This window comes from Pelophylax lessonae, assembly GCF_965119305.1.
Source record: "Pelophylax lessonae genome assembly, chromosome: 12".
Classification (NCBI taxonomy): domain Eukaryota; kingdom Metazoa; phylum Chordata; class Amphibia; order Anura; family Ranidae; genus Pelophylax; species Pelophylax lessonae.
The window spans coordinates 131,107,177-131,119,256 of record NC_138779.1 but is presented as its reverse complement, the minus strand read 5'-3'; the positions used below and the strand labels follow the sequence as shown (position 1 = coordinate 131,119,256).

Sequence of the window (12,080 nt, the reverse complement as noted above, 5' to 3'; positions counted from 1 at the left end):
CAAACTATTATGCATTCATTTGCTAGAAAGTACACAAAGTGATAAAAGGCAAGATAGTGTTTCTGGGCAATGGCCTTTCATTGATGCAGCTGGGCAAGTGTCAGGAGCCATGGTAAACACAGGTATCCTAAGGTCATATTCACTAGCAAAGGATGTCTCTAAACTTACTAAGCGCAGTAATTCCTTGCAATACACGCAATGTTGTAACACTTCACCACGGTCTTCACGTCCACTCCTATAGCATTGACGAGCCATGTGTGGCAAATGGGCTTCCAGCTGAGAACACTGCTTTGTAATACACTGTTGAAAGATATGATTGTAAAGTATATTTGGTTACATTTTTCCACAATGACGATTATTCTTTATTTGATTAGAATCTGATCTGATATAAACCTATACTAATGAAAATGTTCCCTTCTCTCCAAGATAAATTAAATGCATTTGGAGGATCCTCTTCCAACAACAACTACATGGTAAGAGAAAAATGTTTACCCAACGTGACCCTGTGCAATGGGATAGCTGAGTGTGACAAAGGTGGAGATGAGGCCGGATGTGGTAAGATGCCTATTTTCATATTTGTTAGGGATTTATTTATTTATAAGTGAGATGTATTCATACATATTGTACATAGTTTCATAGTTGGTAAGGCTGAAAAAAGACACCAGTCCATCCAGTTCAACCTGTGCTTGTTTTTATGTCAATAGTAAATTGTATATCCCTGTATGTTGTGATCGTTAAGGTGCCCATCAAATGTTTTTTTAAACTATCGACACTCCCTGCTGATACCACTGCTTGTGGAAGAGAGTTCCACATCCTTACCACTCTGACAGTAAAGAACCCTCTACGCAGTTTAAGGTTAAACCGCTTCTATTCCAATTTCAGTGAATGGGGACGTGTCTTTTTAAACTCCCTTTCACTGAAAGGTTTTTTCCCTATGCTAAGGTCACCAGTACGGTATTTGTACATCACTTCATATCCCCTCTAAAGCGTCTCTTCTTCAGAGAGAATAAGTTCAATGCTTGTAGTCTTTCCTCATAGCTGAAATTCTCTAGTCACTTTATTAGCTTTGTAGAATTGTAGAATGAAGGGTTATTATGGACATTTCCCAGCTTGATGCAATAATACAAAGAAAATGTCTACCCATAATAAAGTGTGAAAATGTAGAATCTGTTTATACTGGACTGATGTGATCATACATCTCTTGTATTCCTCACAGTGCGTTTTCTGTGGGATAATTCCCTGCTTCAAGTCATGTCCCGTACAAGGGAAAACTTATGGCTGCCAGTATGTTCCACAGTGCTGGGAAACAACAATAACTTTCCTTCCTATGTTTGCCAACGGTTTGGATTCCAAGAGTAAGTTTTCTTGTATTTTCTATTTTGTTTAGTGGTTCTTTATGTCATGTGTTCCAAATAGACATTCAATAAAATTATAACTCAACCACAACATACACAGAAGTGCGTGAATTAAAATTGGCAAACCTGTACCTAGCTGCAGCTCTTAAAGTGGAAATAAAGTCTTCATTTTTACTCTTACCTGCAGGTAAGCCTATAATAAGGCTTACCCGTAGGTACTGTAAATATCTCCTAAACTTGCACAGTTTAGTAGATATTCAGAGTGCATGCAGCCAATGACGTCATCTGTGCATGCACTCTCAAGGTCCAGCTTACTGTGCCGGACCTTCAGAGCCCGTGCCATGAACGTCGGCTCCCGCACACATGCCTGGGAATGACGTCATCGTGGCTCCAGCCACTCAAAGCGCCTGAGCCTGCGAGCCCAGAAGAAACACAGGAAAGATGTCAGCTGTCTCACGGTGTGCGGGAGCCTTTGGAGGACTTTATTCCAAGGTAAGTATTTCATAATGTGCTAGTATGCCATTCATACCGGCTCATTATGCATTTGTCTTACAGGTTTTTTTTTTTTTTTTTTTCTTGAGGTTTACAACTTCTCTAAAAAGGAGCTCCAGGCTCCTTCAGAATTTTTTTTTTTTTAAGTCAGCAGCTAAAAATACTGTAGGTGCTGACTTTTAATACTAGGACACTAGGATGTCCACAAATCCAGCGGTTTCCCCACCTGGGCCAATTTTCCAGTGGGCTTTTGGGTGCTGCTGTCGCCGTCTCGACTAAGGGAAACTGGCAGTGAAGCCTTGTGGCTGCACAACTGGTTCCCTACTGCGCTGGGCTTTGTGAATGAGTTGTCTGCTGGGGAAGGACAAAGGGGGTCAAAACCAGGTACCAGCTCCCCCCCAAAAGGTGTCAAATGTGACACGGAGGGGGGGGGGAGGCAGACAAGAAGAGTTTCCCCCTTTTGGGTGGAGCTCTGCTTTAACATGTACCCCTGTACATAGGTATCACTAAATACAAAAAAAAGGAGAGCTGCGCTACCTAATAAAGTGTGTTACAGATGACTAACGTGTGTAAATTCCCTGTGCATACTAATAGATTAGTGTAATATTATACACCAGTACCCAGGTTCACAATTCTAAAGTGCCATGTTGGGTAAAGTGCAAAGTGCTAGACTAAACACGTGGCACAAACTAATAAAAATACAATAGGTAATTGAAACAAAGTCCATGAGCAGAAATCTCCAGCCTGATCAGCCAAAGTGATTAGATGCAGATTCTTCACCACCCTAACAATCCCAAACAAGTTCTTTGGGGTGCCCCTTTAAAGCGTGTCCACTCACCGTAATTGGTTGACCCCTTCTTTACAAGTATCCATTCATACATGTTTAGAGGTATGGGAAACACAGGACAATAGAGGTATAATTGCATACCCTCTTCATTTAAAAATTGCCCAAATGTAAACAAAATGCACTCACAGTAAGAAGGTGCCTCATTGCCACCCAGAATAACCAGTTCACTCAGAGTCAGGTAGACGTTTCTGCTCTGCTCAATCCCGGAGCCAGCGCACGTTCCACCGGACTGAAATGTTGTCACCGGAAATCCCACCTCAACACTTTTCCTCACTATTTGGACATCTTTAGGAAGCAGCCCTCCTTTCTTTTATACTTATTTAAATAACGTTACACGAAATAGAATGTTAGTGGCAGGTCAACAAAAGGTTACAGTACATGTAAACATTAACCAAAATGACATTTTTGCAAAAGTACTGTTTCATAAGCAACTGTCATTTTTTTTTTTTTAAAGACTGTTTTCACTTTTTTATCCTATGTTGATCTCTTGCCACTTCTTGTTTACATGCACTCTCTCCAGCGTTGGCTGCACTGGATTTCTCGCAGCTGGTTTGCTAAGACCCCATACAGACAGGGGCGACACGACTTGGTGGGGCGACCGGTGAAGTCGCGGTGCACCCTGTGCACCGCGACCTCGTCGCGACTTGCACGGACTTCATATCATTGAAGTCAATGCAAGTCGCCTCCAGGTCGCCCCAAAGTAGTACAGGACCCTTTTTCTAAGTCGGAGCGACTTGTGTCGCTCCTATTAGAACAGGTCCTGTACTAATCAATGGCGAGCGACCCACCCCGACTTGTCAGGCGACCAAGTCGCATGACAAGTCGCGCTAGTGTGAATGGACCCTAATGGTGACAACCGCGGACCACGTCTGTGCAGTGTGCATCGACATGGCTGCTTTTTGTCTCCATTAGGAGAGCTCATAACAGGGTGACAACACAGGAAAACAATTGGGAAGCAGAGAGAATGTTGTCACTGTATAAAAGGAAGTGCCTACCAAGGGACCTTCATGGCAGATTTACCATGTATTATAATAATGAAATCTGCAGATTAAAAAATATTGACAATGACGTTTGGGATTGCTTTAACAAATGTTAGCTTGTAAGAGAGTTTAATGATTGGGTTATATATACATTAATATTCAAAAACATAAAGCTTCAGGCAGTTTTATCTGAGCAGAAGCACTAGAGCCACTCAAGGCACCATATCCTAGAAGAAAAATACTCCATCTGTTCATTGAATGCACTGGAGAATGTGCCCCAGCTTCTATGTCAGCATGGATGGACCAGTCAAGGTGGTACTTTTCTGACCAGACTTTGGGGAAGCAAAGCTAAGCTGTCTAAGCTGAACAATGTTTTTTAAACTACTGGGACCCTTGGCTACACAATATTTTTAAAAAGGTGAACAAACTCTTTACATTTTTATTATTGTTCCTCTAGCATAGCCCTAGTGGAAGTGGGAGGTAAACACTAAAAATTATTTTACAGCAGTGTGTGGCAAGCCAATAACAACTAGACATTCTTTTAAAATAAATAAAATGTAAAAAGAGAATGTATTATTAAAATGTATACCCTTTATTGCCCTGCATACATTGTTACTGGATGGATCATTTTTATTCTGTCCCTGTTCTTAGACAACCATCCTATGAGTTAGTGACCATGAATGACAATTCTGCAAATATCGGCCTTTTTAACGCCAGGACATCTGACACGATCCAAGGAAGCTTGGACAGGTATGAGATTTCTAGAGCTTTTTCTACTATCTAAGATTTATCATTGAGTTCTATATTTTGTCTCCTACACATATTTATTAACAATACCATGCTTTTCAACGTTACTTGTTTTGGTAGTGTAATAAAAGTTTAATTATGATTTTCCAAATTTGTAATTCACTATGGCCATAACCTGCACTGGCCTGACTGCTTTTGGGCCAGGAAATCTATTTCAAATGAGAATTTAGATCAGCCTTTCTCAACCTTTTCAACACAGAGGAATCCTGGAAATAACTTTCCTGTCTAAGGGAACCCCTGGTAAAAATGACTATATCTAAAACTCATGATACATTAATGCAATGGTCAGTGGGAAGAATACCCTTACATTTGTGGTCATTGGAAATAATTACCCCCTTAAAGATAGTTAAAAAGATGAATGGTGTAAGTAGGAACTTATCTGAGAGGCAGAAACTACTCATTGCTCATGGAAGCCCATAGCAGCCTCTGGGGGAACCCTAGGGTTCCATGGAACCCTGTTTGAGAAACCCTGTTTTATAAATTTAATCTTTAACAGGTCTGCGGGACCTTAGAGCAGCTGTCCATAAGTTCAGTGTTTTTGCAGCAATATGGATTTCAGTACTTACTTAGGAAATAAAAATTGTACGGGTTAAGGCAGTTTTATTCTTTAAATAGCATTAATAATAACGATTTAAAACCCAACTGCAATTTTAGCTTTAATAGGCCAAATACTTTCCAAGGACATCAAAACAAAAGGTATTCAAAGTCCCACAGTTCATTTTCTTTTAAAAAGCAGCAATAGCCTGAGCAATCAAGCCTGTTCCTTACCAGCATGTTATAAAGAACAGGGCTTAATTATTATTATTTTATTTTATTTTTTTAGGGGGGGGGGGGGGGTGTAAGTGTTTGTATGTACCTTTCAATTTTTTACACTTTGTCTTTCACTTATCTTTATTGCTATAACCACCTAAGTGATAGCATATTTATAGTGACAGGTTCTCTTTAATGGGACATCGGGGGTCTATTAGAATCCTGATGTCTCCCCTGCACAGATGCTCTCCATTAGCTTTCTCCCTGTCCATAGCTTCTGGAGTGACAAAAAAGTGACAAAAAAGTGAAAAAATGATAGCAGAAATCAGAACTGATTAAAATCCTTATCCTTTCTGAGTTCTTACTAGTGGAGATCAATGAAAGGACATTTGCTGGTCTCCCTTCCCTCCCGCAACATCTGCCATGAAGGTCATTAGACCCCAGGTGGGATAGCATGGCAAGGGGCCGACAACTCCAGGGGTCCATGGAAATGACTGGATGGCTCTACACCAGTGATGTGATATCCAAAAACTCCTGCTCCTCTGGCTTCTTCTGTGTGGGGGGTCTTCGGCTCTCTGAAAATGAGAGTTAATTCATCCTGGTACCCAGAAAATGGTGCACACGTACACTGAGCTGCTCATGCACAGCTCAATTTACATTGTAAATAAGATTGCAGGAAGGAAGGTAAGAGGCCTTCTTTACAAAAGAGACAATGGGATTGATTTACTTAAGAAAAACAGGCTGGGGAAATTTGGTTTGAAAATTGAGGTGAAGCTCTGCTAACTTCTATCATCCAATTGTGTGTAAGCAAAAGTACCATGTTTTTACTTTTCTTGCACGGGATTGGATATTCTTTGCAAAGTGTATTTTTACCACATTCACCAATCTAAGAGAAAATCCCCTTGCAAAGTGAACCCACTGATTGCCTTTACTAAATCAACCTTATTGTAGTCTGTTCTGTAATAAAAAAAAAAAAAAAAACGTTCTTCTCTCAACTGTTTAAGGGCACAGGTCCGCTTTCAATGAAATTGAAGCATTTATTTCCTTTGTTGAATTGATGAAGCTGATAGTGGGTCAGCATGCTTTCCTTTGTGAATCACTTCATTCTTCTCACTTGGCACATAAACACGGGGCCAAGTAATCCATCCCAGAGAACTAAGCAATAGAAATCTGTAGGGAGTCAAGGTTGGTTTTATCAGCAGGATTGTACAGGATTGGATGAGGCCAAAGTTCCCAGTTGAAAAACGGCAGTATCTTCATTATCATGCAAACATGTTAAGGCCTTATTTTTAAATAAACACTAATAAATATAATTTATTCAAGTAAAAAAATGACAGTGTATCGCTCTTAACAGGTAGGGCTGTGAAAAAACTAAAATTGTATTCATTAGAATTGTTGTGATATTAAAGTCCATGTAGTGTGAAACACCCAGTGCTGTTCTTCGTGCTGATATTGTGCCAAAGCTCTGAAAATCATAAAGTAATTGAAGTCCTCCTTATTCATATTTCTACTTCCAAACACCACCTCACGTGCAATAGGTGATCCCTCTCCCCATGGATGAAAACTCACCAGCTACAAATGTCTTCCACTCTCATGGTCAGCAAACCAGCTATAGTTAATCAACTCCAAGGTAAATGTCAGAGTTCTCGCTCTGCACAATGTAGTGGGTCAAGTGTCATGTGAAAACAAAAGGGAAACCTCCAATGGCATAGTAACCAAAATCCATCAAATTTATTTAAAATTATAAAAAAAAGCTGCTCACATTCTTTAACCTCCCTGGCAGTATGATTATGTCTGGAATTTTGTACCGAAAGCAGTACAATTTTTTGCATGGAAATTTGGTGTTATGTATTGTAGGCCTACAATTCTTAGTAATTACTGACTTAAACCTGACCACACAAGACTCTAGTAGACATCCCAGATGTGATAAAGTTTGAAACACAAAATCATGAATTATAATCTAATAAATAATACAATTTTATTCAATAATGTAATAAATAATGAAATCTGTCAAACAAAGAAAATTCAATAAACATCCTGATAAATTTTGGAACGTGGGACTACACAAAGTCCGACATCACAATCAGGACAATGGAACCTGGTTTCTTTTTGGAATTTCTCTCCATTGCCATCTCTCTTTGAGCAGCAAACTATGCACATCCTGGTAGGTGCTGCCTTTTTTGCGGTTGGCAGGATATAGTCCACAAAGTAACGACCAGTCAGGCGTTCTGAGTTGACAACGTCAACAGCACGACGTCCGGGTCTGTTCACAACTATTGATGGCGTCTGGTGGTTGACAAAAATCCACTCAGCCACCTTCCAGATAAACTCAGAATGCTTGTCACTCTTTGCTCTGTGCAGGATATATGCATTCCAAAGGCATTGTTCCAGAAGATGTCTGAATATCTTCTTATAATATTTTTTTGCTGTTTGCGCATAGCCGGATGAAATGTCATTGCCTGATCGGCTCTGTCGACACCCCCCATGGTTTTATTATAGTCTGTCACGACTTGCGACTTCAGCACATCTTTCCCACCTTTTGTGTAAACCATGGCAGTGGAGGTATTGTGCACAGAACTCATGAGACACACCTTCTCGCCATCGCCGTCTCGCCATCGCATTGCCATCATCTTACCCTTCTGCCAGGCAACCATTTCTCCGGTTTTTAGTTTTTTCTTGGCAAACATAGAGGGCATGTCACGTCAGTTAGGCCTAACGGTACCATATGCATCAGTCTTGTTTTGTAGTAAAACCTCATACAGTTCCGGAGACGTGTAGAAATTGTCTGTGGTCACACAATATCCCTGGTTCAGCAATGGCTCCAGCAGTGTAAGGACAGATGATGTGGCCATCCCATAGCAGCTGTACCTGGGGTTGAACTTCGTGCCTTTACCGGTGTAAATAACCGATCTCCAGATTTACCCAGTGGATGACTCGCAGAGCATGTAGGATTTGATGCCAAACCTCGCTCTTTTGGATGCAATGTACTGTATCCAGCTTAGGCGTCCCTTCGAACTTTCATCCACGCTGACGTCCCTTTCTGGCACGTAGGTCCGCTGGAAATTGGTCACAATAATTTGCCATACCTCCCAGATTTTTTTTTGTTTGGGTGCAGGATGCGTGGCCTCGTCAAACTCTTCATTGTTCGTGAAGTGGAAATACTTCATGATGAGGGAAAACCGGTATTCTGACATCACGGTGCCAAAAAACGGAGTGGCCAGTAACTTGTTGGTGGTCCAGCACCATTTATGGAATGGTTTCCCCACCACCCCCTGAAGAATGATGAGTCCCAGAAACTGCCAGATGTCCTCTTTGGTCACCAGTTCCCACTTTCTGCTTCTGGAAAACCGGGCATGCAGCATAGTGGATTGCTGCTCTTGGTAGCGATTTTTCTCTGTGACAATTTTTTCAATTACCTCCTCAGTGAGGAATAATTGCAGGTATGCCAGAGGGTTGTTACACTCAACATCTACCTTCATTCCAGGTGATCCAGTGAAAAGGAATCTTGGGGGCACTACCTGGTCCGTATAGCAGTCAATAGCGCACCAAGTGCGCACATCGCTGAGGTCAGGTGCAGGATCATTGCTGTTGTCACTTGCCAGATCAGTGTCAGTGTCAGATGACAAATCACCCCACAACTCACTATCGCTCAGTTCTGCGAGCACCTCCATGTTGCTGTCGCTGTCACTCAACTGGTCCAAAAGCGCTTTAGTAAAGTGGCGCTTTTTTGTTGCCATGTTATATTTTTATGGGCACAAACGACAGTATAATGGCAGGCAAGGGGCACTGTAATATATAAAATGTCAGATTTGAGGTAATCTGAGTTAATACAGTGTAATCCTCTCAGATTACTATGTATCACCTCTTTTATTTGTATTTATACTTTTAAATTTCCCACCCAGTTCCGCTCCCGTGCGCCGCCGCTGCTCCCAGGGAACGGAACCAGGAAGTCAGACGCCAGCCGGCCGGGGATCACAGTGAAGGACAACGCTGGATCGCTAGGAGAAGGTAAGTGGACTCCGCTGGCAGGTAAGGGGACTCCGCTGGCAATGTTACCCCGAGCGTGACTCGGGGTTACCGCTCCTGGCAGTAAAAATAAACCCAGAGTTATGCTCGGGAACACCACCAAGAAGGTTAAAATCAATTTAGGCTTTTACACATGTGGATTACATAGACAACTTCTGTCATATCCTATCTCACCACCAATGGACGCTGCCAGATGCACATCCTGGTGTCTCCCCTGGTCGCCCTGTAGCCACGTTAACCATAATTTACCAATTAAATTAACTGCTCTTTATATACTTTTATATATATATCTATATATATATATATATATATAGATATATATATATCTATATATATACTGCTCTCTAGTATAAAGAGCAGTTAATCAAATTGGTAGATTATGGGTATGTTAACCAAGAAAGAAAAACAATATCTAATACCTAGTGTCTGCAGAATACCAGTAATTTACACATTACCGAAGATCCATAAAAATGCAGAGGCTCCCCCGGGCCGCCCGATCGTTAATGGGATTGGGTCGGTGATAGCGAGATTGGAAGAGTATCTGGATAAGTTTTTACAACCTAGTGTTCTGCAGACAAAGGTTTACCTTAAGGACACTAAGAAACTCTTAACAATGATTAAAGAAATACAATTACGAGAACAAGAAGATGTTTGGGTAGTAACTGTTGATGTAGCATTGCTGTATACTGTCATTAATCATGATGATGCGATGCTGGCCTTAAATTGGACACTAAGCAAGAGGGAAGACATTGCTCACCCTCAAAAAATCTTTTTAGGTAAAATTTGGGATTTTTGTTTGTCACACAAGTATTTTTGGTAAGCCAATAAATTCTATCAACAGCAAAGTTGGGTAGTGATGAGTGCAAAATTTACACCCACACTAGCAAACCTATTCATGAGTGAATGGGAGGATAGATATGTATTTTATCATACAAATCCAGAATTATTTTTTTTACTGCAGATTTATAGACAATCTCATGTTTATTTGGAGAGGGACTGAGACCAGTCTACATCAGTTCATGACCCACTTAAATCAGAATAGAAGAATATTAAACTTGATGATCAATACAGTAAGGGGTCAATGAACTTTTTGGATGGCAAAAGATTTAGACATCAGGGAGGTTTGGCGACACAACTTTTTTTTAAACACACAGATAGGAACATCTACAGTACCTTTCTATTAGAAGCAGACATCATCCATTTTGGTTATGGAACAATCCAAAAGGACAGATTGCTAGAATCAGACGTAATTGTACATTCGGCAGTGATTAATTTGCTCAATCACAGATAATTAAGAATAGATTTGTACAAAAAAGGGTATAATGAGGGAGATATAAATAGGATTATTGAGGAAATATTAGAGAAACCTAGGGATATTCACATGCAAGAAGGTGAAAGAAATAGGAGTGGTAATAATGATAGTCTACAATGGAACTTCATTTCATATTACCACTGTCAATTTAAGGAAGTAGAGAACATTTTTCAGAAATATTGGCACATTCTACTGAAGGATAGAGTTTTAGGCTCTAATCTACCTAAAAGGTGACATTTTGTGTTTAGGAGAGCTAGGGATTTCGGTGAGAGGGTAGTTAAGAAAATAGTTGACCCTCCCAAACAGGTATCACTTTTTCCCCATAGGAAAGGTTTTTTAGCCTGTAAAAAATGCAGGGCATGTAATACATCAAAGGGAAATATAATGAATTGTAAAATCTTTATATCAGACACCACAGTTTATTACTTGTGAAACTACACATGTTTTGTATGCCCTCCAATGTCCACGTGGGCTAATCTATGTGGGTCGAACAAAGCGTCCTCTGAAGGTCAGATTGGGGGAACATATAGCGAATATTATTAAGGGATACAAACATCATAGTGTATCAGAACGATTTTCCAAATATCATGATCCTCCTAAAATGCTATTTTAGGGTATAGATTGTATATATCCCACATGGAGAGGGTCAAATTTGGTTAGGGAGGGATATCTCTAGAAGGGAAACTAAGTGGATACACATTTTACGCACTTTAAAACTGGGAGGTATGAATGTTGAATTAGACATCGACTGTTTCATAAGTGATTTTTAAACAGCCCCATTATCTTAAAAATACTAAATATAAGATTTTTATTTATTATTGTCATTTAAGAATTTCTGGGTTTGATACTTTCTCTATTTTTGTGACATTGGTGACCACTAATTAGTGAGTAGATGTATTCCCATTTAAATGTATGTAATAGGAATGTATTTAACAGATGATTTCAAGTGTGTTTATGGTTAAATATGTTGTATAACTGGTCATTATGTATTAGGATAATGTACATCAAATATCCTCCCTTATGCGTTTATTCAGAACACGGGACAGTTTTTAAGTTACTTTGGCTATAATTTGCACCAAGTTCCGTAGCGGATTATTTGTATCTACCATGGAGGGGTTAATTGAACTGACGGATAACAGGTGGAAAGTTCAATTTAGCCACATAGGGGTTAATTGTACTGACGGAAAATGTGTCTAGATGATGCAGCGCAAGCCGTGAAGGGGTGCGCATACTCGCAACAAAGGGAGGATATTTAAATGCAGTGGCCGCGCCATGCAGCCACCCCCTGTGGCGAAGTCGGAAATGAAGAAATGCGTCGGGGGGTGGCTACACGGCGACCAGAGGAGACACCGGGATGTGCATCTGGCAGGGTCCATCAATGGTGAGAAAGGATACGACAGAAGTTGTCTATGTAATCCACATGTGTAAACGCCTAAATTGTTTTTAAAGAATGTGAGCAGCTCTTTTATAATTTTATATAAATTTGATGGTTTTTGGCTTCTATGCCATTG

The 12,080-nt window shown here is 40.4% G+C and overlaps 1 protein-coding gene across 1 annotated transcript in view; it reads left to right on the top strand.

Annotated features, from left to right (window-relative positions):
• The window catches only part of LOC309567884 (transmembrane protease serine 13-like), a 139,139-nt gene that overhangs the window by 79,518 nt on the left and 47,541 nt on the right, over positions 1-12,080 (top strand). The window contains exons 4-6 of the mRNA XM_082273396.1: positions 427-555; positions 1,217-1,355; positions 4,326-4,424. Of these exons, the coding sequence (XP_082129522.1) occupies positions 427-555; positions 1,217-1,355; positions 4,326-4,424 (367 nt within the window). The remainder of the gene's footprint in view (positions 1-426; positions 556-1,216; positions 1,356-4,325; positions 4,425-12,080) is intronic.